The following is a 26,180-nucleotide window of genomic DNA, read 5'->3' on the forward strand; positions in this document are numbered from 1 at the left end:
AAATAATGACCTTCTTGATAAAAGTATCATAAGTCTAAGTTTGACAGTTCCTAAGATTTTTCCATTTTAGACTCAGCTTTACTGTCATCTTCCATACATACAGGGTGGAGTTAGCAGTTTAATTTACAAGTCATGAATCCTCACTCAATTTGATGCAGTGTTCTTAGCAGGGTGGATTAAGAGAAGACTTCACATCATATTACAACAAATTCATATATTATGCAGTATCACACAGGAAAATTAATTCTGCACTGTATTTACACAAGCACTTACTTAATTGCTCTTCTGATGTATTGTATTGTTCTTCAGAATACGTGGGTTGAGTTGACCTATGGCAACATGGGATACCATTTTTAAGGTATTGTAGCTGTTGTGAGGACAACCTTCTTTTATTTTTAAGCATAATTCAACACAATTAATGGCGTCCTGGTAACCTGGGCACTTAAACCATTTCTTTCTTTCTTTCTGTCTATAGTCTTAAATATAATTTCTCTACAAAACAGCATCAGAGATGAAATCCAGACAATAGGAATTCATTATTGATTTCAGTTATGATAATTACACTCTAGGGAATGTGAAATGAAAAGCATAAAAAGAGAAAACTTAAGTCTATACAGAAGGGAAACAGACACCAGATTCATCTGTAGCTTCTTTCAACCTCATAATAAAGTTTATCAGTTGAACACCCATCCCTCAAAATAATGAAGTTTAAGACTAGAAATAGTCTCTTCTTAGTTTACAGGTTTCAACCATGGTCTCCCTTGTAGAGTAGTAGAGACTTTATACATAATTTTGTTAGGCAAAGTTTGTTAGTGCTTTGATATGCTTTTTCATAATAAAACATCCTTCCTTCCTCTTTTCCCTTTACAGAGTTTCTAATAGTTCATGCTTGTCCTGGTTTTGGCTGTGATAGAGTTAATTTTTCTTCTTAGTAGATAGAGTAGTGCTCTGGTTTGGATTCAGTATGGGATTTGGTATGAGAAGAATGTTGATAACACACTAATGTTTTCAGTTGTTGCTAAGAAATCAAGGACTCTCCAACTCCCCATGTCCTGCTCGTGTGCAGGTGCGCAAGAATCTGGGAGGTAGCACGGCCAGAGCACCAGACCCAAATTGGCCAGTGAAATATTCCACATCACGTAACGTCATGTTCAGTATATAGAGGAGGGGTGGCCAGGAAGGAGGGGGCTCGCTCTTGCTTCTGGGATTGAGATTGAGGGATCTTGGTATTTCAGAATCGCTAGCCAGGAATGGGCTGGATGTCAGTTGGCGGGTGGTGAGCAATTGCATTGTGCATTACCTGTTTGTATTTTCTATTATTGTTATAGTCTTATTTTATTACAATTATTAAACTGTTTTTATCTCAGCCTATGAGTATCCTTTTACCCCTCCACTTCCCTCCCCCATCCCCCAGGAGGGGGAGTGAGTGGCTGCGTGGTGTTTGGCTGCCATCCGGGTTCAAACCATGACAATCCTACAGGCCCTGAGGAATTCAGAATTAAAGAAATGCTTTGCTGTGTACCACTGCCATCTGCTGCTAATCTCTCCCTGTGGATACAGAATTTCACCATGTATTTTATTCACTAAGGATCTTCAGCTGAATTTGCATGGTCAGTTCAATACTCCTTTTATAATTCTTATCAAACAACCTCTTCCCATTCTGTTACAGAGCTTCTCATTGCACATCTTGGCAGATTTGTTGAGGTAATGGCTTCAGCTTCAGTTCCAGCAAAAACATTATTTTCTGCCAGTCAGTGAAAAAGGTTTGTGCTTGGAATCTCATACAGAACCAGACTGTTCCAGAGAGAAAGTGTCCATCTTAGAGACTCCAACAGTTTACACATTTGCCATCTGTACTCAAAGATCTTCAGTAAGAACATGTTATTTCTAGAGTCCCACTTCTGCAGTATTTCTGACACCCACTCATTCACACCACTTCTAAGGAGTACATCATGTGCAGAACTGCTGCACAGTTACTTTAAGGTACTCTGACTTGAGTTTCTAAATACATGCAACCAGGAATATATCAAGATCTGCTGCATAAATACTATTAAGAAGCAAACACAGTTCTATATGAAAAAGAGCAAAAGAGAGTATGATAAAGAGGAAAAGAAAATATAGGAACCTGAGTCTCACTGATTTATAACTGTACGGCTAATTGAAGCTACAAAACAAATCAATTGGGCAAGATTTGAGTTGTAGGAAAACATATCTTCTGCCTTACACCTTGTCTTTTGAAAAAGATGGAGCCATATCTTTCATCTACAACATTTAGAGAACAGAATAGCTCCGATTAATATTTGACATGATCCTTCATGCATTTTTTAAGTATCTCAGAACACTGGAGATTTTGGAACAGATACCATCACTGTTCTGGAATTAAAAGAAACTTTATTGTCAGAATAAAATGCACAGATAAGACCGAGAAACAAAGAAAGCAAGCATTACGCCTCAGTTTCATGTTCATCACAGTCAGAAGATGTCACCTTAACTTCTAAGCACACCTCTATACCATTGTCTTGGTGGATAGTTCTCAGCTCGCTAGCTCACATTCCCCCTGTCTGGAACAGTCCAGTTCCTCACACCCTACACACAAGCATACGTGCAACATGGAAAAAGCCATCACAGAACCATTACTGGTTAGCGATATCAGTGAGGCATGCGGTGCCCACACAGGCTCCCTGGGCATGATGCCATGGATTTTTTGACCACTTCTGCAGAATTCTCATCTGCCTGATAAATCTACTTTTTGCATTATTTAGTTTTTAAGGGGTTTTGGATGGTATAAGGGAGCACTATGACAATTAAGTAAGAAAAAGGCTTTCTGTGATTTAATAGTGAGCTCAACTACATTGCATTAACAAACAGAGAATCTTATCATGCACTAACAGTTATCCCAGAAGTCCTCACAAGAGATAGCACCAGCTTAAATTTTATAATATCAGAAAATCATACAATAAATGTCATCAAAAAAGAAAAGAGATTTCACTTCACCTTTCCAACCAGAGTTCCAAATTCTCAGGAAGAATGCAGTGTGTCAGGGCATTCAATACAAAACCTGTAACATCTAAACAGTAAACATCTGTTCCACTTTCCTGCACCTCCTGAGCCTCCTCCATTCTGCCTGTGCTCCACTTATTTCACCCCAGTGAAGAACAAATACACTTTGTTCCTACCTGATTTACTTTTTGCCTCTGTCCCTTCCCAAGAGGAAACTTCTTCCTTATTTTGATCATGAAAAGCTCAGCTAGGCAGCTGGAGCAAACAAGCTCTGCAGTGGCCCCCATCAACAGTAACTGGGGCTCTAGTTGTTGAAGGCTTCATGGAAAATGTACCTCTCTATCCTCTTTTATTCCCTGTTTTTTTCATCCTCCCAGAGAGTCTATGAGTCTAATTAACTTTCACTGTGAGCATCTCACATTGACCAGTGCAGGATGCAAGATAACAGACAGGATGAATGAGTGGTATTCTCCAGTACTGAATTCCTGAATTTGTTTGAACGGAGTACTTGAATTTTTTTCCATGACCCTACACCCAGAACTATGGAAGAACAGTGTGCATACAGACAACATGTATATGTTGTATTTAATTTAGGCTAATTAGAAAACTAACACTAAAAATGTATCTCTTCCTCTTTTCCAACAACAAGGAAACTCATGGAAAATTATTTCCATTTCTGGAGGATAAAACTACAGTCCTCTCTACTTATTAACATTTCTGGCCTTCTAGTATGTTCTCTTTAGAACAAGGAAATCTTGTTGAGCTAAATGTTGTTTTTATATGAACCACTGCAGCTTCTAAAGAATAAAACCAGGTTAATAACCAGCCATATCACTACTCAAAACATTAAGTTCATGTGTGAACTTACCCTATTGCTGCACGAGCATGGCAGTGCAAAAGAGCAGATACTTCTGAATGGGCACACTGTTGTACTGTACAGCTCCATTTACTTTATCTTTGCCTACAGGACGCCAAAAATATGTAACATTTAACTAACATCTACATTATCTGCAAACACAAAACAAAACAGTTCTAGGAGAGGTAAGAATAAGCATGGAAAATGAATGAACACATGGCCTACACATCTTAAAGATTTCCAGTTACCAGAAAATCTCTTTTCACCCTCTGTTGTTTGTTTACTTGGACTGTGGTTGAGGCTGAGCAGTAAAATAGCACATAGAGAAACAGTGAGATTATCCAATTAACTACCACATCAATTATGGGCACCTGTATATGGCATACAGCTTTATGAAAGAATGTATTTATTTATGAAAGAAGATAGCTCTTGGCGGTCATTTGGCCAGTGCTAGGAGCAGAACCAATTTCCAGCTGGAATGTATCCTGAGCTGTAATTAAGATGTGCTCCAGTGGTGGAAAGTAGCTCCACAGCCATCATGTAGGAGGCAGCTTACTATCCCCACAGTCAGTTACCATGGTCAGTCTCAACAAGCAAGGTCTAACGTTTTGGATTTGACAACTCTTCAAAAAAATTGTGGGGATTTCTGTCATTGTCAACTTAAAAAAGAGACAACCATCTTGATGGCTCAGCCCAAAGATATGAGATGAAAGGGGGAATAACAAGTATGCTATTTTCTTTGACTGTGGTAGAAGTTGGAAACTGAAAGTGCAAAGAATTTAAGATTGTTTTGTAGAGATATAATATCTGGGAAGAATACCCCTACTGGAGAAGACAAACATCCATGTGTACTGGTAACTCATATACTTTGCTTAAGAAGTATCCAAGAAAGATATTTCCATCAAAATTTGCAGTAGTGAACAAGTCATAAGGCTGAAACACTGGGCCCACAGGAGACTTCAGCACCCAGTTCAAGTCACCCTGAGAACTAGATCGTTCCAATGGACAGCGTTTTAATTAGTTCCATCAGAACACTAAGTACAGTAGGCATTAAGAAACTCTTTGCTCCCCCATTAAAGATTACTGGGTCAAGATTACTACTAGATGAAGCTTGACTGACCATCTGCAGACTTTTGGCTCCAGCAGAAAACCCCACGTCATCAGGACTGAGATCTGAAAATGGACTGAAGAACCTGACTGAGAACATACCTAAGAACCTGGGCTGCTTTTCTGATAATGAACAATCTGTTCTTGTCATAAAACCACTCATCATTAACCTCACTACTTGGTCCAGAAGCAGAAGATCTGACACTACTTTGTGAGATAGGGATCAGACAGTACAGAAATGTGTGTACAAGGTCACAAAAATGCGTGCATGCATTCACAATCCTTAAAAAAAATAATTAATGGGGGAAATTTCGTACCTATTTGAAAGAACTCCTAGGACTATTTCCGCTTATCCTAGAAAGCTGTTAACAGTTGCTTTGGAGGATAAATTTGGGGGAGGATAAATTTGGGGGCCTAACTGTGGGACTTCCAATTCTTATTCTTGGGCTCTGAGGTAGAGCTGGCTGTGGCCTTCTTCAGAAGAAAATTCTGAGGCTTTTACTGCTAGATATACCAAGCACATGTTTTAAAGCCCAGCAAATGGTTATCAACAAAAATACCTGCTGTGACATTGAGCTGAAGGAACTCAGTGGCTGGGAAACAGACAGGGATGAAGTAACACCTCTGGCAATGCCTGGTCAGAATTCAAATGACAAGGCAACAGGGGAATACAAAAAAAGATCAAGCTTGAAAAGGCAAGTAATTATAATCTAAAGCATATGAACAGATGGCTACACCATCAATCAGGGAATAAATAATAGTGCAATCTGACTTGATGGGATGATTGGATGAACTCAAATGATACCAGGCACACTCCAACTGATATAACTAAGTACCAGCCATGAAGCAGAGCAGGATGAGAGCACATTTGTGCCCCATAAAACTGAAAATATAAAATTAGCAGCTCTTACATGACTGGATATATGAACAGCCATTGTGTCGATGAATTTACATATAGTTTATCACCTGGAGATAGAAGTACTAGCTACAGAATGGCTCTGTAACTGGATTGGCCCTTAAGAAAATCAAAGAAAAACTAAACAAGAAATGAAATACAGATGAACAAAAAGGGCAACTGGCATTGTGCCTGCTTCTCTGAATGGAAAGAAACATGTTGCTACCAATGACGTTATTAGTCACATTCCTGTGCAGTCCTGGCAAGTGAGTTTAGTAACATGTGTCATCCACTTTGCTCCTTCCACTTCATGTTTCATAGTTTAATTTCATTTCCACTACTGAAGTACACCAGAGTTGTTAGTTATACAGTATTTCAGATGCCACTGCAAGTTCAACTACAGTTTTATTTTGTCATTTGATATGTCAGTGGAATAGAACAATCAAGAAGATTGACACTGATCATAATCTGAATTGTCATGCCCAGTCCTTGACAGAGGCATGAGTTAGAAAAGGTGTCAGTCATTCAAGACTCATGACTCTCCAAACTACCCTGGAATGTGCATCAAAATGGTGGATTCTTCGCTGCTTGCAAATAAAACAATATACTATGCTTTGCTGAACAGAATTTCTTGGACAGAAGAATTACTTTTTAAAACTCTCATAAATTTAAGAGTGAACATATGTGGCTATTCTTTTTGTTTAAAAGTTACATATAAAAACCCAGAAACTTTACTGTTTTTAATGACAGTTTTAAATTTTCTTTCAGCATATTTTTTATACTGGTGTCCTTCCCTGCACTAAAGATGACTTCATTTTTTAGTCACATCAGTATTTTGTTTCCTATCTATCTGCACTGCAATAGTTCAGTGTGCCTGCTACTTTCAGCAATATGATAGTAATTGCCGCATCAAGGTTGCTCACTTTGAACACGCCCTAGCAACATATACACATTATGAAATGAAATAAAAATAAAGAGGTAAATCAACCTCGTTTCTGCACAGGGGCAATGAAACCTTCATTCCTCTAGGATGTCAACATAGATGGTTATGTCCCAGAGCAAATGAGAATAATCATCTTCTCTCTTAATGGACATAAGGGAAGCACTTCAAAATCATTCAATAGCTTGTTCTTGTATTCTACAAATAAATGCCATTTTCAGGATCACAGTGGCAAAAGTCAAAAGTAAATATCTCCAAATACTGTTAAAAGTCTTGCAAATATCTTGCAAGCTATCAAAATGTTTTAATTGCAGTCAGTAAAGGTCTAATTACAAAAAATAATAAAGAAGAAAGCAAATAGAGCATAATTTACAGGCACCAGCAATCTACCAGAATATAACATCAAATGATGGGTTTATTAAAATGTAATATATGTGCTACATTACTTCACCCTTCACTGTACAGTATTGTTGTGGTTTGAGCCTCGTTGGCAGCCAACTACCACGCAGCCACTCTCTCTCCCTTCTCTTCCAGTAATAAGAAGGGACAGAGAACCAGGCCTGGGGTTCGAGATAGGACTGGGATGGGGAAAAAAATCACCCTTTATGGGCATGACAAAAAGGCAGACTCATTAGGGGAAGAAAAAAAAAGAACATACATTTATAACAGACACTAAAAACACATAACAGAGTAGGACAGTGAGAAGCATTGCCACATCTTGAAAACACCTTCCCCCCACCCCTCCCTTCTTCCCGGGCTCAGCTCTGCTCCCGATATCCCTACCTCCTCCCCCAGTGGCAGCACAGGGGGCAGGGAATGGGGGGTGCAGTCAGTGCTGCCGCTTTTTCCATTTTCAGTGAGGGGAGCTTCTGGAACTTGTTCCCCCTGCTCCATCGTGGTCCCCCTCTCACAGGAGACAGTCCTCCACAAACTTTCTCCTACGTGAGTCCTTGCACGGGCCGCAGCGTTCCCCACACTGCTCCATCGTGGGTCACCAACCTTCTCCAACTGGATTCCCTCCCACAGCTGCAGCCCTTCCCGAGCTGCTCCGGTGTGGGACACCCCCACATGCTGCAATCCTCCCAGTGCTGAATTACAGCAGCGGGGCTACCTTTTCCCACAAGACCCCGGCCTTCTTCGGGCACAGCACCTTGATCAACCAGGTGAAAAGCACAGGCCATAAATCAATGTCTGCTCCACTGTAGATCTTCATGGGTGGCGGGGGGGGCCGCCCTGCCATCTCACCACAGGATACAGGGGGGTCTCTGCTCTGGCACATCTCCCCTCCCCTTTCTTCCTCCGTTCCTCCACTGACCTTGGTGTTCACACAGCTGCAGCAACTCCTCCTCACAAGTCTGACTGCTCGTCACCACGTCCCTTCTTAAATACGTTATTGCAGAGGTGCAGCTGATTGGCTCAGTTTTCGAGCAGAGGTGGAGCTGACTTGGAGCTGGGGGAGCTTCAAGAAGCTTCTCACAGGGGGCCACCCCTATCGTCCCCTCCCCTGCTACCAAAAAACCCCACCACTCACTCAAACCCAGGACAAGTATATTAGACCATTATGCTTCCAATTTATAAAGACCACACCAGCATTTACGAGGTCAAAATGAAGAGCTAAGCAAATATACATTTGGGGCAGCTGAACACTTCTATTCCTAACTACAGCAATTAGATTGTGTCCACTGCCCGTACAGCAGGGAAGGAAAAAAATAAAAGGTGTTTCTCAGCAAGGTCAAGAGGGTCCCAGATTCAAAGAATGATTTTAGCAGATATAGGTTCCTGTGTTCAACATTATGATTCAAACATTCCACCTAACTACAAAAATATCAAAAACTTGTTAAGACTCTCCCTGTTCAGCCTAAGTGATCCATCGACTATGTAAGTTTTCAGAAAAGAGAGGTTATGTATTTATGGTGGATGTTATCTGAAACATGTAATCCACTCACATATTCAGAATGTAGGTCTTACCACAAGCAGAGATGTTTCTGTCTTCAGGATAACATTAACAGACATGTTCAGGGTCTGTTGACCCTTCTGCTATGTGCAAGAACATACAAAACAAAATATTCCTGCCTTAATTTTTGTTCACCTGCAAAATGGCACCCAGGCCATAAGACAAAGTAATGTTGAAGGAAAAGGACAGAGAAAATTCATGAAAATGAGGTAAAGTAACATACAAAGTTTAACTGCTTTGAAATAAGCTCACTGTCTGTCACTGATAAGCTACGTGAAGATGGCTACGTACTGTTCCACACATTCGTAGCTCCTAAGCTGGGACTTATTGTTTTTCATGTAAACAACACTTTCAGGGCCATCCAACATTGTCTGAATACCTTTTTAGTGACATCAGGAAACACTGAGGCTGTGATAGGAGTGTTAAGTGTCTGGCTCTGTAAATATCAGGAATGGGGATATTTCAGAACAGGATTACTGAATGAGGTCAACAAAGCACATGGAATAAAGGAGATGTGGTTGAAATAGCTTAACGTGAATTTTCTAAAAGGCTTTTGAAAAATCCCTCATCAAAGGCTTCTACAGAAACCCAACAGTCAGAGCTTTAGGGAAGGTCTTTATGTTGATAAATAACTGGTTAAAAGACAGGGAACAGAAGGTAAGTAGGTTAACCAGACAGCTCTTGCAATGGAGGGAGGTCATTAGCAGAGTTCCACGGGGATTTGTGCAGGGGATGCAGTCGATCATCATATTCCTAAGCAACCTGGCAAAATGGGTGAGCAGTGAGGTGAGAAGGCTTTATAATGTTGTTAAGTTACACACAGTAATAAGGATGATGTCTTGCTGACTGTGAAGAACTGAGAAAGGTGCTTACAGAAGTAAGTCGCTAGGCAATAAAATGGCAGATGAAATTCTTTGTAGATGAATGCAAAGTGATGCACAAGAAGCAGAACAAATCTATGTTCATTTATGAAACGATTGGGTCTCAGCTGACCATTATAGCTCAAGAGCAAGATCCTGAGGTTATGATACCATGAAAACATGCTCTTTGTGCCTCATATTGTCAATACCTCCCCGCCACAAATATTAGGAACAATTAGGGAAGGAATAGAAAATAAGAGAACATCACTGCATCACTGTAAAACTCATAGCTCATTCACACCTTCAATACTGTGGGCAGTTGTGATCTCCTTATGATGAAGGACATAGCAAAACTGGAGAAATTGCAAAGAATGTCAATAGAGTTGATCAAATACATGGACCAGCTTATGTATGAGAAACAACTTCCTAGGCTAGAGACCATCAAGCTGAAAAAGGGATAAATTAGACTAACTATGACATATGTCTACAAAATCATAAGCATTAGGGAGAAAGTGTACAGGGATTAAGTGTTTGTTGTATCTTCAGAGAACTACAGGCATCAAATTAGGTTAGTAGGAAACAAGTTAAACAAAAGGAGGTGATTCCTTATAATGTGACCTTTGGAACTTGTTGGCAAGTAATTCTGTGGATGCTAAAAAAAAACGTATTTGGGCTAAAGGTGAGATTCAGCAAGAACAGGGAAGAGACATCCATCAAGAGTTATTATATACACAAAAATTCATGCAGCTGGAGAGACTATTAGAGGACACTACCATATATGACTGGCTTGTTCTTACTCTCCTGGTAGGCTCCTGCTCATAGTCACAGTTTGAGGCAGGATACTATGTTGGATGGATTTTTGGTCTAACGGGGTACTACTGTTATGTTCTTACAGATATAGCCTGAGTTCTAACATAGTGCACATGACAGAAGGAAGTTCTGGTTTAGGAGTCCACGGATTTACTGTGTACTTGCATTCACTTAAACCTGTCAGCTATTGATATTAATAGCATCAAGGACCATGTGGACAGGCTTCAGCACTCAAGTGTTCTTTATGAACTAGCCACAGGCCCCTCTACTAGCTACACTGTGACCAGCCATGTAAGACATGGTAGTCTTATAAAAATGGGAAAATACAGAAGCCTCCTTCACCAGAGGATGAGAATGAAATTTGCCTAATAGAGAAATGTGAATGAAAAGAACAGAACAAAATCTATTTCTTTCACAACTACCAAAGCCAGAACGCATAATGGCATGAAACTTGTCCTCTGGAATTATAAGACTGAAAACCTGGTCCATCTGGCCAGATAAGTACATTTTGTGGAGCTTATTCAGCTAGCACTGAAAATCTCACAGAACAGAAAATCTTTCTCACAGAAGAACAGGTAAGTTTTACCAAGGCAAGCAGCATTCCACCACAAGTTATATGCTGTGATGTGTAGGATTCTTTTGCCTGAGAAGCTTCACAGAAGCCCAGGCAACTTGTGCATATGGGGGGTCATTATCCAATTCCACTAATGAGGAAAGGTAGGTGTGGATTCATCACGCAATAATAACCTTTAGAAATCCCAATACTATGTCCTGACAGAAGTTTTAGGTAGAAGGTCTCTACCTCCATCTCCACCCATCCAAGTGGATAGGATGTGTCTATGTCAGTCCTGGATAATGGGTCAGTGGAACCTGGAGTGACCATCACCCTTCCATCCAGACTACACTGGAAGTACTACTTCCTAATTTACTACTAATTCCTATGCTAAATGATGAAAGACAGAAATGGTCTTGGGAGTCTTCATGGTCCTAAGTGAGGGAAGAGTCAAACTGAAGTCAAATGAAGGTGTCAGGAAGAATAGCCAGGAATCGTGACAGTGATACAGTTCACACTCTAAGGCATTGTGCCAAGTACTGTGCTAAAGCACAGTGCTGAGAGAAGTCTTGGCTTCTCCTTGTTAAAAAGAACATGCTGGTACGGATTTGGTAAATACTAGTTTGGTGAATAATAAACTAAATCATCCTTTGAGTTTACCATTGTTTCTGATAATATGGGCCAGCAGTCTCTGCTGCTCAGTGATCTCTCATGTGTTCTCAGTTCCCTCTAGCAATTAATGAAGGAAAAGAGAATTTCAATTAAATGACCTTCCAGAAGGAAGGTAAATGGGAATAGGATCCGTTATTAAGAGGATCAGCCCTTGATACACTCATAATGATTAGCACCAACCTCTGGCTGCAGTCGACTGCTTCAGCTTCTGATAATCCTTGCAAGCAAGGTCTAAGGAAGATGTAACAAACGTTTACTATTTAGACTCTTTCAAACATATGTAGGGCTTGTAGGCAGGGATATGTCTTTAATGTAAATGGCAATGACAGTTTTAAGCAAATGTCTCAATGTATCATTCACAGCACAGGGCCAAAATGTAATCTTTGGAGAGCCCAAAAAGCCATCACCCAAAGTGGAGAACAACAGTTTTGACAGTTTAAAAGCCAACAGTGCCTGGAAAGGAGGAAAGCAGGCTGTTCTACCTCACCAGTAGCCTGTAAAGAACAGGGGAGGCTCTGGTTGTACTCTGCCCTCTGCGCGAATGTTCAGTGCCATCCACTCCTGTAAGCATACTCTGAGCGTGCCTTACCACACATGCTCAGGACTGCGTCCATCACAAAAACACATCTGCAGCAGGTTGCTCATTTTTACAGAGACGATCAGGAGGCCACTCGGCTCTAATCATCAGAGATTCTGCCCTAAATCAACTCCTTCCTCAGCCTGCTCACAGTCTCCCAGAAGGTGGCCATAATTGCTAGTTTATAGGTTTGACTGGGTGGAATCCAACCTTTTTTTCAAAGTCATCCTACTGTGCCAAATCCTGTAGTGCCTGCCTCAAAAGCACTCTCCATGAGAACAGAATGCACATTTTATGTGAGTAGGAAAGCATGTGAAAGCAGGTGCAGAATATACTTCCCTGGCTTCAAAGAGGAAAAAGTGCTGAGAGATGGCTAGTGTATTGAACCCATTCCCCTCTTCACATACCTATTTAGAACATCTAACACTTACTGCAGATTTCAGTAAAGATTAGAAGCAGAAGATCCTGTCCAGATGTACAAAGGAGAAGCTCCTGTGCACCCACAGGATGGCCCCATTCTCATTATACACAATGGAAAGAATATTGCTGGTTTTATTAGGAATTGAGTCAGACCCTGTCACCGAACTAGTCAGTGAGCAAGGAAGTATTGAGGGCAAAAGCTCATTTCTGCCTTTTAAATCCAAAACAAATAGCAATCCAAAACATTTTTTCCAATTGTAGTCACCTTCCTGATTTAATAAGTCTCTTTGCTGTACTAGGTCAATATTATTGTTTATTGATTACTCATTTTTAAAATGGATTCCCATCTGTTCTGTTTCATTTCTGCTTATTCCAAGAATTTCCAGTTAAATAGGGAGTAAGATCTTAATTCCAGTATGGTTCAAATACACTGAAATTAAAGCTACATCTGCTTTTTTATCTTCTCCTTTTTAGTCTAAGGATGGGTGGGTTTTTCACAGAAACTCCTTAAACATTAATAATATAAGAACTGCTGTAAATAGGAAGATGTACAAAGGTTCCTTTACAGGTTTATTTTTTCTTTCCTTTCCTATTTCCAAACAGAATTGGAGAATGTCACAAAATGTAATAATCCCACAGAAGTCTCATGTCACCTTGATATCAATTCCATGGTGGTCTTGACGTGCAGAAAGTCAAGTAAGGTCAAATATTATAAATAACATGATAATTTCTGTTCATCTAGAATAAGATTGCTAAAGTTAGGCTGTGTGGAAGGTTTGCACCAATGGACGTGCACATGCACCAACGGACATGTCCACTCTCCTCTGTTACTAATACCCCTACCTGACATTGTAGCTTTTTTTGACATTCCTAGGCTTAGTTGCCCTTAAAGACCTTAATTTCCATTGACTGATTCATACCCTTTGCCTGGAATTTTGCATTGCAGAAGCAATTTCACTGTTCTCTTTTGCTCTGAAGATCTAAACACCAATGACCACACCTCTTAATTCTCCTCGCGCAATCAAAGCACGTCCTAAAACACATTGACCCTCCAATCCCATGCCCTCTGCTCTTCCTGAAAGCTAACTGAAGCAGCCTAGTTTACAAACAGCCTCCCCTTCCCAAACTGCCTCTCCAGACTCTCCCAGTCTTTCTCCCATTCTACAGTGATAACTCCATAGACCACTGGTATCTGCTGTGTCACAATCCAATTGTGCCTCCATTGCTGAGAAGACCTGAGAGGGCTTTGAGTAGACAGAAAAGGATTACCATTCTCATGTCTCCTGATTCCAGCTATTGCCATGCTTTACACAGTGTTGTGTGTAACAGATTTTTTCAAGGAAATAAGAAAAGAGGGACTGAAAAAAAAGAATGTCACCTAATGTAGCGCAACTTGTATATAATCACTGGAGCTGTAAGTCACATATGTATGATGAACATGACCCCCCAGTTTGATTTAGGTTTATGCATCATTTTTCCTTAGATAATGGAATAAAGCTGTGGAAGCCCATAAAAAAAAAAAAGGGTCAAGTTAAAGGTATTCAGAAGCAGCCATAAATGCTATTACTGATTCACAAGAAATCCACATTAATTGTCAACATCAGTCAATGCACCAATTCCACAATGTCCTTACTGTAATGTATGTACAGATTATTTGATCCATACTTGCTCTTCATGGCCACCATCTCACAGAGCATAATTTGTCTCGGACAAACCACTGACACATACTGAACAACAAGCTGAAAAAATCCTTGATGCTTTTTTCTTCTTCTGTCTGTTGTACAGGATGTTCCCAATATGTCAAGGATAGAAGACAAATTGACAGAAATTCAGATGGCCTTTCTAAGACTATTCCTACAGTTTTATAGACTATAGTCTCAGCATCTTACAGTTATTCCAGCTTGAAACTATTACTGTAGTGTTCTCTCCTAATACGTACCACAGTCCTAAAATTTATCCACCTTGTCTTGTTTATTTGCTTACATCAGATTATTGCAGTCACTAGCTACATACAGTACTGAACTCTTTTCTATCCATGTTTATGTGATACATGATAAACATTCAACATCAGGCAATGTTCCCTTAATGAATTATTCTAAAATTATGTTAATCTTTTGAGTAAACAAACAGAGGTATCAATAAATGATTAGGAAAAAAGAACATTAGATTAATTAAAATAAATTCTGCAAGATTAAAAATCATGGACTTCTTTCCCCAATTTAAATGAATGCCACAGCCATAATCATTAAAATTCTTACCTACACTAATAATAAAAACCTAATCTTACTTTTTAAAAAAAAAAATCACTTTTTATTACTTTGTGTTTAAGAAATTATTTTCCTGAACAATAAAAACGTGCACATGCTTCATTTTGTTCCCAGTTAGCTATCATTTTCTGGTTCTCTTTCACTAAACTGACCTTTGGGTTGCCTGTATTTCAGGAGAGAACCTTTATAACAATCATAATCCAAGTGAATACTTTATTCTTCTAAATCCTAAATTAGAGACAAACTTAATCGGATAGTTTCACATCAAACAGGCTACCTTCAAATTCTGGGATATAACTGGCTTGCCTTCTTTCTCCCATCTCCATCATTCTTTGCCACATCTTTCAGTTAGTTTTTCTTCTTTTTAACCCTTTTATTAGACATGTTTATCTTTAGCCATTACTCACTGTTTCACCAGATAGCACATCATGATGTTATTTCATAGAAAAGAAGGGTCACCGTGCTGTCCTCACAGAAGTCAATGGCAAAATTCCCACTTACAGCAGAAGAAATGAAATATTGCTCTGATACATTTTAACTGAAACTCTTCTGGACTCCAGCTAATTAAATACCTTGCCATTATTTTCCTACATTTGCCTATGTTAACTTTCTATTTGTCTGGATTGAAATACTTGAATACTTCAAGAAATTGAGTTTTCTCTCTTCTTATTTTCTCTTTCCCTTGAAATCAACATATTCCTTTTCTTTTAAAATGTAATATTACATTTCTTACCATCCATGCTGTGACAAAATCTCCCATCCAAGTCCCAACAGCAGCTACCTTCATAAAATTTTCATTCCTGATGCCCATGAAGTCTGTTATAATGTATGCACTGTGGAAACAAGAACACAGACTGTAAGCTATACATGTTTGCTTAATGTAGTTTCAAAGAACTTGCTTTAGTGACAAAATTTATGATCAGCTGTGAAAGATTTCCCATTTCTTTCATAATTACTTTTTCTGCTAGATCCGAGTCTTGACACAGAACTGAAGCAGGATGGGTCAATTCCAATTAGAAATGGAAACATGAATCTGATTTTACAGCTCATGTCTGTTTTGAAGGTGCTAAAATAATGATAAGCAAGAGCTTTAGGATTATGTAAGGCTTCTGGAAGTATAAACTATTTTACACTTTTTACCTCTTCCTTTGTACAAATGGAACTGCAACATTCTCAGAATTGGTGACTTTCCAAAATCTTTATGAAGTTAAATTAAAATCTTTAAGTTCTCTTTGAAAAGATAATTGAACCACTTGACTTTTCACTCTACCAGTTTTACAACCACATGTTTTTTTTACAGAACAGTGCAAGAAAGCTTAGCAGAATTTCAGTGAGATGTCACTGTTTCTTGATTTATACAATATATTTTCATAGCTATATTTTACTTAAAGCCAGAAGAAGCACTTCCATTCTGCTTAAATAATGCAGCAGAAAGAATTTAAAACCTCATGCAATAATTTGAGCTCTACTTTCAAGTTCATCAAGATGCCATAGTAACAGTTAAGAATGTAAAGTTACTTGTGCTGGCTTAAAACCTCTGTGAAAAAAAATCATTGCTTTTAATATACTCATATCCTTTGCTTAAAGACTCTTCTAGTGTTTAAGAAGAAATGACTCTCTTCAAGAGCTAACATGTTGAATAATGATAGCAATTATATCTTAACTTCCCAAGTGATATCTTTGTTTTCAAGATACCTGTAAACATTGCTTATATAATGTTAGCCTATTTAAGGGCATGCACAAGTGACCTAGTTGCATGTAACCCACCTTTTTTCCAAGCTATTTTTAATTACATTTCATGTAGTCAATAACATCATCGATATTCTAAATTCACCATGTTGTAAATGGAGATGTAAGAACACAAGAACAGCTACACTGGGTAAACCTAGTGTCTCCCTGTTCCAACAGGCTGTCTTCAAGAGAGGGCAACAGCAGATACTGTGAGAACAGGCAAGCACACATCTCCCAGATATATTCTCCCAGTCGCCTTATAACTGGGAAACATTTGGAATTCCTTGTTTTCCTGCATCTGGGGTATGCCATTCTTGTAGTAGATGTGAAGGCAAAAAATTTATCAAGTCTGCATTCCTTAAGAAGGTGTCTCATTAACAAAGAAGGCGCGACAATAAATGTCAGTTGTAGGCACTGGACCCCAAAAGCAAACCATATCTTTATCTTTCTCATCAGTGTAAAGCACATACAGAAACCCCACAGTTCTCACCTTTTTTATTCCCGCTTCTCATATGTATCATACATTCTCATATGCATTATATATGATTACAGGTGTACAGAAACTAAATGAACACTTGTACAACACCCCTGAAAAATGGGCCACTTGGGTAACTCCTATAGCCTTGTCGCATATAGTGGGCCTGCCACAGCCACCCACATCAGGCTGGTGTACACAAGATGTGTTATCCAAAAAGTCTGAGAGGTTACTGATCATTCCATGTAGGTATTGACAAGTAGAAGAGATAAGTTATTTCTTTAATAGAAATTGAAATTCTCCATGTAGTCACTAGTTTTTACAAATGTTAAAAAAAGCCTGAAGGCTTATAATAAGGTTGGATGAGCTGGATATGTTACTTAAATACATAGAAAGGCCTTGAAAGCAACAGATCATCCTAACAGTCCTTTTTGTAATTTGAAACATGAACATTTGAAACATGAAAGCATCCAAGAAGCCTAGTATAAATTGCGCGTTGTAGTCTATAAGTAATTAATGCCTAAATTAAATACGTAAATTGACAGACCTTCAGTTAGAGTTAAAATAGCATGTTATTAAAAAGAATCTCTTAAGAACATAATCTGTGTATATTTTAAGTGTATTTACTAATTAAATTACAGCTACAACTTTTAGGGAACAGGGAAAATATTTTTAGCACTGTCATTATCTTACGAGAATTAGTAATGAAATACATTGCTATGTTAATAACTATTATCATTACATCCTGTGCCTTTTATGCTCTCTGCAGTATTATTTTCATTTCAAAACACAAAGAGAAATTGACTTTTTAAAAATATGGATTTGGGGTTGCTAAAAATGAAAAAACCCTCCATTTTTCATTTTCACGTTTTAGTTTCAAAAAGAGTAGCTGACATTTTTAAAAAAGCCATGTTGTCTGATGAAGTTACCAGGATATATATTTTAAAAGTACCAAAAGTAAAATTAATTATATCGTGGAAAAATCTGAGGTTTCTCTTCTAGCTTTAGCTAGTGATTAGAGCAGTTTTCATTAATTGGTTACTCTGCATCCTGGCTAGGACACAAGTCACCTTGCAGGAGGGCTAACAGCTGTTGGGTTCCAGTTAACTGCCTTGGTCAGCCTAGATTTTCTCCAGTTTGTCAAAAGGCTTGTTTGCTTTGCCATACATGTATTCTGTAGCAAGGTACATTCATATTGCATGAATAGCACAATCTAAGAAAACACTGAGTGGAAAAACACAGCAGTTAAAGCTCGTAACAGAGTAAAAAGCTCTTCATAAATGGATAGGATAAATGTAAATAATTAAAGGCTGAGCAGCCAATCCTTGAGAATGTTATAGATAAAGGAAATTAAAGGCTGAGCAGCCAATCCTTGAGAATGTTATAGATAAAGGACAAGTTTGCAATTGAGATATGGGGCAAACCCACTATTAACCTTTGACAGTAAATCTGGAAGCTGCAAAGCCAGGGAAATTGCTCTTTGCAGGCCAAATCCCACAAAACACAGACCACAATTTTGATACAATAGGACAAAAGAGGAACAAAAAGACAAGATTTCAGACACATAGTTCAAAAACAGAGGCAAACCCCCACGTTGTAAGGTGCTGCCTTTATCCATGTTATTGCAAAAGGTAAGTTAATAACAGTGAGTCAATAAAAAAAATGTATGATCCCAATGTATTTGATCACTTTTCTGGAGTTATCAGCAGAGCATGCAACGAATGGACAAAGGGAAGCAACAGCACAAGCCCAAAGAAATTGTTCGAAGGAAGGTATCAGAGCATTTTTCCAAAGAAGGATGACACTTTAGCAGCTGCCAAAATGATAAACAGTCTAAAAACAAATAGAACATTTTTAATTTTAAGTTGAATAAAGATATACAAGCCACTGTGGTGTTATCAACATTGTTCTAGGCACTGGAATAAAAGTCTTGGCTGAAACTCAGTGCTGAGATGGTGTTTTCTTGACCATCACAGGAATCTAAAATTGTGATATAGTTTGAATTTAGACAGTTAAATTTAACTGTAAACCAGGGATCCAATCTCTCAGTGGAGCCTAGGCAGAATAGTAAATGCAGATTACAGAGCATGATTTATCCTTACGCTACTGTGGACATGTTGTTTGCCTCATGTCACTGCAAGATGGCTAGCATGTCAAAATAGTATGTTCACAAATCAAAAGGCATTGCTAAGGCTATGTGACTAAATAATTTCAGGTGCTGTGACATATCCTGGTCTCCTGATGATAACCCAAATAGATCTGGTTCTTTTGTAAGGCCTGTGTCACATCTAACAACCCAGATGCATCTGAACTGAACCCTAGGTCTCCATGGACTGCAATGAGAGCATAGACACTTTGGGGAGGTTATAGTTGCCTTTTAATGCCATTTTAGTGACCTTAATGCATCTTAAATACACTTCAGCTGGCTCTTTATATACTCTAGAGAATCTAAGGCACTGGGCTGGCACATAGTAAACAGGCCATGTTCTGTACAGAATTTACAAGAACTGCACCCATGGAGAGTGGTAACTTAAGGATTTTTGAAATGGAGGGGAGGCCTAGATATCTTTTTTGTTGAGTGGTAAGAAGTCTGTACATGTTCTGCAGTCCAATACATGCTTTTCTTATCTGGCTTTCCCCCTAAATAGTTGATTATCTATATTGAAATCATTTTCCTTGGTGCACCTGACAAAGAGAAATGCCTTGGCAGTGACCAAGTGATAGCATGGGAGTTCACACAGACTGAAAAGAAGTATGCGTTTATACATGGCACCACAATAACTGAAAACATATATAAAGGACTGCAGATACAGTTCCTGATCTGTATTTGTCACTCTAAAACAACAGAATGGCAAATGAGACACTTGGTAGCACTTTGCTCAGCTGAAAAGCTATCCTTCTACTGCTAGGAACTGAAGTCAAAGCCACAGGGAACTAGAAGATACACAGAGACAACAAGACCTGTTGTCCTATAAACTGGCATATCATAATGAGAATAGTATAATGCATAGCTAGCTACAAATAGTACAGAGAATACAGGAGCTAGTCATACAGTCACAAACTATCCCCAGTGCACACTTTAGAAGTACAGATGATACAGATGAAACTTCTATGACACCAGAACAGAGAGATTTAAGAGGCAATGAACCAGGGATTTTACTTGACAAGATGTCAAAGAGGTAACAGCCACAAGAGGCTCAGCAGGCTAATCTCCAAAACAACATAACTAAGATGCAAAAACGGCTTGGTCATAGTGAGACAGATCCATGGCAGAGTGCGGAACACCTGAGACTTATGGATTGATGCTGTAACTGAGCATTGCTGGTTGGTAACTTATTTATACACCTTTTTTTGACATTAGGCAACAGAACTGTGATTCTGAAAACCTCTGCTCACCAGCCTACAGGCCTGAGGGTTGCCTAACTTACTCTGGGGACTTGGCTTTTAAAGCTCCCAAGCCATTTAAAGTTATGCTGCTAGGCAGGTACAGGAGCTGCTCATTCTTCACAGGAACAAGCCATTTGGCTTCTAGCCCACATCCTATATTGATTGATATCCATAAAGTGGCTATTCCTCCACTTGGTTTGCCTGCGGAGCTCCATCTGTGAAGTGTTTTGCAAGCCTGCCTATAAGACAAGGCCCATTTAAAAATGCAGCAATTGCATTTCTGTCTGTTAATGTAGTAGAGGTGTATGCATGTAACTTAAATGGCAGGGAACACGAGAACCAATCACTATTCCATGGGACACTGGTTCAACACCTTTCAAACTTAGAGAATTGCATCTCACAGTCACTCTTGATAAGAAAAGGTGATGACGAAGTCCTAGTAGGACAGTAGTTTTTTTGTATATGGCACCCTACAAGAGGATGAGGAATGTGTGTTTCAGCCTCCTTTAAGTGAGGGGTCACTGAAGCTGTATATTCCATGTCTTGTACAAGTATCATCTTCCACATACAAGACAGACCTTCCCTTTCCTCTGCTTTTAGAGAAGTGGGATGGATGCCACTGGTCAGGATAGGAGTTTGGATTACATCACAAGTACAGTCCTAATTAAGGTGCTTCAAGCAAGTTGGAACAGGATTTAAAATATATTCCTGTCCTTAACATAGCTTCTTTATTGCAAATTGTAGGAGTTTCTTGTTCCCTGTGTGGGTTTTTGTGGATCTTATACCAACAACCCTCAAGCACGTGCTGCCCAGTAGAGTCTGGATTACTCTATAGGGACCAGGTGATATTCACACATATTAACTTCTGTCTGATGATGCTAGCCTTCCTAGTCTGTCTCCATAATCAATGGATTTGACAGCAATTCAGAGCCGGATGTTGTTTTAGATAATTTTCATGTATGGCATCACTAAGGGCCAACAGCTTACTTCTAAAGGATTTGCAAAAGGTAACACATAATGGCAGGGCTACTGCCAGGGGATGTGAGAGTCTGCATCTCTACTGGGAAAATCTCAGGGATCTGCAAATACAAAAGTGTGAAGCACCTCCACTGTGGGAGGAATGTAGCAACCATGGGCTAATGGTAAACTCTGGTGAGACCTGGCACATACACCCAGCAAGTTTAATGACAGCATTTGTTACACCTGCATTTTTTAAATGTCGAACCTTAAACAATATAAATAAAATCAGAGACAAGCAGTGGCTGAGTTGGGAATTGAACCCAGATTTCACCCCACTCAGATGAGCAACTTTCTCCATGATTACATAAGTGCTTTGATGAAAACGCAGTACTACGTCTAGACTCCTCTACAAAGCACTTCCTATGGACAGAATAATCTGCGAAAAAGCATAAAAGGTGCCTGACGAATTCAACAAATTGATTTTTCCAATTTTCCAGGATTTTTCTATATCCATGAGATAGCTTTTCCAAATTTTCCACGATTTTTACTAGTCTTGTGCAATGTGTATCATCACATGTATACTCTGTTTATTCAGACAAAAGAAAAACAAAGGCTGCAGAGTGCATTTAGCATCTTTCTGCGGCAAATGAAGGTTACACTACTCAGCCAAGGACAGGTTGCCTGAGACACTCCTAATGCTATTGTGCTAATAGATGAATGTTCACCCAAATACCCATAACACAGCTTTACCAGCCCCCACCACACACTTCACACAGACATAAGCACTGCAGCTGTTTATATGTAGCTGTTTGTGCTTCCACTTAAACTCTATTGCCACCGCACAAGTAGTTTTTACTGAAGCAATCAAATAAAGGGTTGCCTCTTACATGCCTGTCTCATACTACAGGAGAAGAGTAGGTTATTTACTTACTGCTAAGTGAATTGTTTATTGAAAATTGTTTTAGTGGACAATCAAACAAGTTAGTTAAGAGAACCGTGTCACTTTTTAGCATCTCTTTTAAAAGGCTAGTAAAATTCTGTAACTAGACTGTACAAGACTGTAGTACAAGCTGGCGCGTTAACATGCCGTATTTGATTAGCTCCATTTGCCTATAGGATATCAAAACAGTTTTACAGTAAAAAGGTCCAAAATGCTAGCACAGGTGCCCAAGGATACAAAATAGGACAAGTAGCTTTGGGCATACCCATTTTGAGGGTTTAAAGAGGATTTTGAGTCATCATACCATAACACACTCTGCAGACATACAAGTTTGCAGTCTCAGCCGTTGCCATATGCAACCTGAGATGGGTAACGAGTGCTGCTTTTCGACAAGTTGCTACACAGAAAGCTCAATTATACACATGTACGTTGAAGAAAAATGTATGCTCAGAGTTTCTAAAATTTAGAAAAATGTTGTAAACTGTTTTGCGTTTTTTTTTTTTATGCATTTAACATTTTGTAAATATGGGTTTTAACATTCTGTTAAAGGTAGGTAAGATTCATTTAACATTCTGTTAAATGTAAGTTTGCTTATCTTAAAATGTAGACAATTTTTCTGGCAAGTGAAATTTAAAAAATAGCTACTAAAATTTGAAAATAACATTAATAGAAACTAAAGAACATAACAGGCAATGTGTTTGGGAAGGTTAAGTTAGGTTAGCAATTTAGCAAGACAGGCAGAATAGAACATTTTCTTTTAAATAAATTCTTGCTTTGTTCTTAAACTTGTCAAGTTACTGGTAAGAATGGCTTTGAATGATGCTGCACTGGCTGAACTCTTCATAAATGCCGGCACAGAACCTCTGCTGACAGATTTTCAGTAATCATAACTGGAAAGAATTTGAACTGGCTCTGAAAAAAAAATATAAACCCATAATGTAAAATAAAATTGTGAAAAATTCTTGTGAGTTTACTTTTTATTTGTAGAACAGGTGATTCAACTAAACTGATTTTTTTTTTAAATAAGTATTTCTTTGACTTATTCTCTATAAAGACAAGTAATATTTGAAATGAATAAGTCAGGAACAAGACCAGTCAGTAATAACATCTGAGACTGAATGAGACTCTTCACATTCCTGGTGTTGATATTTCAGTACAGCTAAGAAGGGATAAGGACAGATGTGCAGCAATATTCTCAGAAATGGCACTTAGAAGAAAGAAATGAATCACTTTAAAAAAAAAAAAAAAAAAAAAAAAAAAAAAGAGAGAACTGCTCATAGCATTGCCAGAATATAAACAAAATTAAATTATATAGTTGGAACTTTACAACTTTGAGCAAGTGCTTTGGTAACATTTAAAACTTCTGTGAATTCCAGTAAAACCTTTGTATTTTCTATATGTTTCAATTATAGTTATGGTAGAGAAGTTAAAATGCATTATTATGATGGTGAATAAACTAGTAACTGCAGTATTATTGCTGTTCAGAAAGGGGAAATTAGAACAATTTGCAGTACAATTTTGGTACAAAACACTGAACAGACTCTGCTTGTAAATAGTACCCTAACTGGGAAAGCGAAAGCAGAAGTATATTTTAGCAAATTTTAGCAGAACCTTGTAAATATTATCAGATAATGCAACTTTACATATTAATCATTCTTTAACTTATTAAACTTCCCTGAATCACTGACAAATAATTTTTTTATATAAAACAATGGAATGCCGAAAAACTACAAACAACATGTCGAAAATTAATGAATGGGAACTGATGGAACAAAAAAATGCCAGCACAGAATCTCTGCTGACAGATTTTCAGCAATCATAACTGAAAAGAATTTGATCTGGCTCTGAAAAAAAATGTAAGCCCATAATGTAAAATCAAATAGTGAAAATTTCTTGTGAGTTTACTTTTAAAAAAATAATTTATTATATACAAAGTAGATTATTTTCCTTATTTAATGACATTGTTTTAAGGCTTTATAAAGACTAATATTAGTTTGAATTTCAGGGGTCTGCTGTAGTGATTGGGTGAAGCAAGGACCATGTGCCTTCTCTCAACACTTCATTTTCAGGAACCACTGATACCCTGCAGCTGAAAGACAAGTGGCCAAAGGACTGTCCTTTCAGCATGAACCAGGGGACTTCTAGTGTTTTACTGAACACTGGAAGACATTACAAGAACCTATATATTTGTGACTGGAATGAGGTGAGATGCTTCACTACAGCAAATGTTGGACCAGTATTAGAACCTCTTAGATGGAGTCTGAATTTGAGAATAATTGGAAATATGGATGAATGTAACCTGCATATGGATGCCCATTTTTAAAGCAGTGGAGACTGACATATGACTCACCTTACGATTTGCATCACAGTATGTAAATGTGTAGTGAAGGAGTATAATTGCTGCTAAATAGGCTAAAACTTTTTTTTTTTTTTTAAACTACATAAGCACAGTGTGTTAAGTTTTAATTCTGACATTTTTGTTTCCAGAGTTTTGCTTCAGAGACATGTCAGAGTATCTGAAGCAGAGAAGACATCCTGTATAGGCTAGAAGGTAATTTCCCTGACACCAGGCTTTAAATGATAATTTCAAATCCATTCACATTACCTTGTATGTAAGATATGAAAATATTTGATTTGTTGTGCGTGTTTATACTGCCAGCGCTGATAGTACCTCTGTCTTTTCTTCAAAGTTAGCAGAAGCAAAAAGTGGTCAGAAGCCTTTTACTGTTACTGTAAAATGGTAGGTCATGCAGAGTCTGCAATCACTTGAAAGAAAATATTGCTTTTAACAGACTGGGGGGAAAAATTAAAAATCTGAAAATATGAACATATTTACAAAAGGCCAAAAACTTGTCAGTTCTTAAATTGAAAATAATCTTGTGATGTTATTTATAGTTAAAAATATTTATCTTTATTTTTAAAATCTGTTTTTATAATCATTCCAGCTTTCTTTACAAATCTGCATATCATAAGCATTTTCATTATTTTATTTTCTTTTGCTTGTTTGGGACAGGAAATCCTTCTAACCTGAAAAAAATATTGGGAGACCGAAAAAATACTTCATGTCTAAATCACTTTGTATTAGCATTTATTGTGCAAGTTTTTTCTTTCAGAAAAATTTGCTTCTACCTCAAACTACAATAAAGTCAGATATTCCTTTAGAGGATTCAAAGTTTGACCACAGATATGAAAACATTCATCTTTCCACAGTAAGCTAATCTATAGCTTAATTACATCTGAATAGTATCAAAATCAATATACTAATTTTCCATTTTCTATTCAGATATTATTGTTTCATAAGAAACTTCTCATGTTTTCTTATGAACCAAGTCCACAGTATGCAAGTAAAGTTGTGAGAGAATGACTGTGTAGATCCTGTAACAACTATTTTAAATTATTCAAACCAGTCTGGGACTTTGCATCATGATTGTTCAAATTGTAAAAAAATACTACAGAAGTGTCAAGCTTGATGAACAGGTGATTCACCTGAACTGACTTTTTTAAAATAAGTATTTCTTTGAATTATTCTCTATAAAGACAAGTAATATGTGAAATGAATGAGTCAGGAACAAGACCAGCCAGTGATAACATCTGAGACTGAATGGGTGGATGGTGAGGCAGAGTCCTGCTACTTTGCATTGTAGAAGTATAAATTTACTAAAAATGGAAAAGTGTTTAAGTAATACCTGCCTTGAATAAGTATAAAGGAGATTGGTCTTCATGGAAATATGAGGATAAGATGAAGATTTCTTAAGTATTAGATTACTGAGAGATCC

The 26,180-nt window shown here is 38.1% G+C and overlaps 1 protein-coding gene across 8 annotated transcripts in view; it reads right to left on the reverse strand.

The window, feature by feature from the left end:
• Positions 1-26,180, reverse strand: part of TMEM117 (transmembrane protein 117) — a 218,666-nt gene that overhangs the window by 107,053 nt on the left and 85,433 nt on the right. For all 8 annotated transcript variants that reach the window (XM_033000018.2, XM_042793392.1, XM_033000015.2 and 5 more), the window contains one exon: positions 15,645-15,744. In XM_033000018.2, the coding sequence (XP_032855909.1) occupies positions 15,645-15,744 (100 nt within the window). The remainder of the gene's footprint in view (positions 1-15,644; positions 15,745-26,180) is intronic.

This window comes from Tyto alba, unplaced genomic scaffold (assembly GCF_018691265.1).
Source record: "Tyto alba isolate M040663 unplaced genomic scaffold, T.alba_DEE_v4.0 Super-Scaffold_2, whole genome shotgun sequence".
NCBI lineage: Eukaryota > Metazoa > Chordata > Aves > Strigiformes > Tytonidae > Tyto > Tyto alba.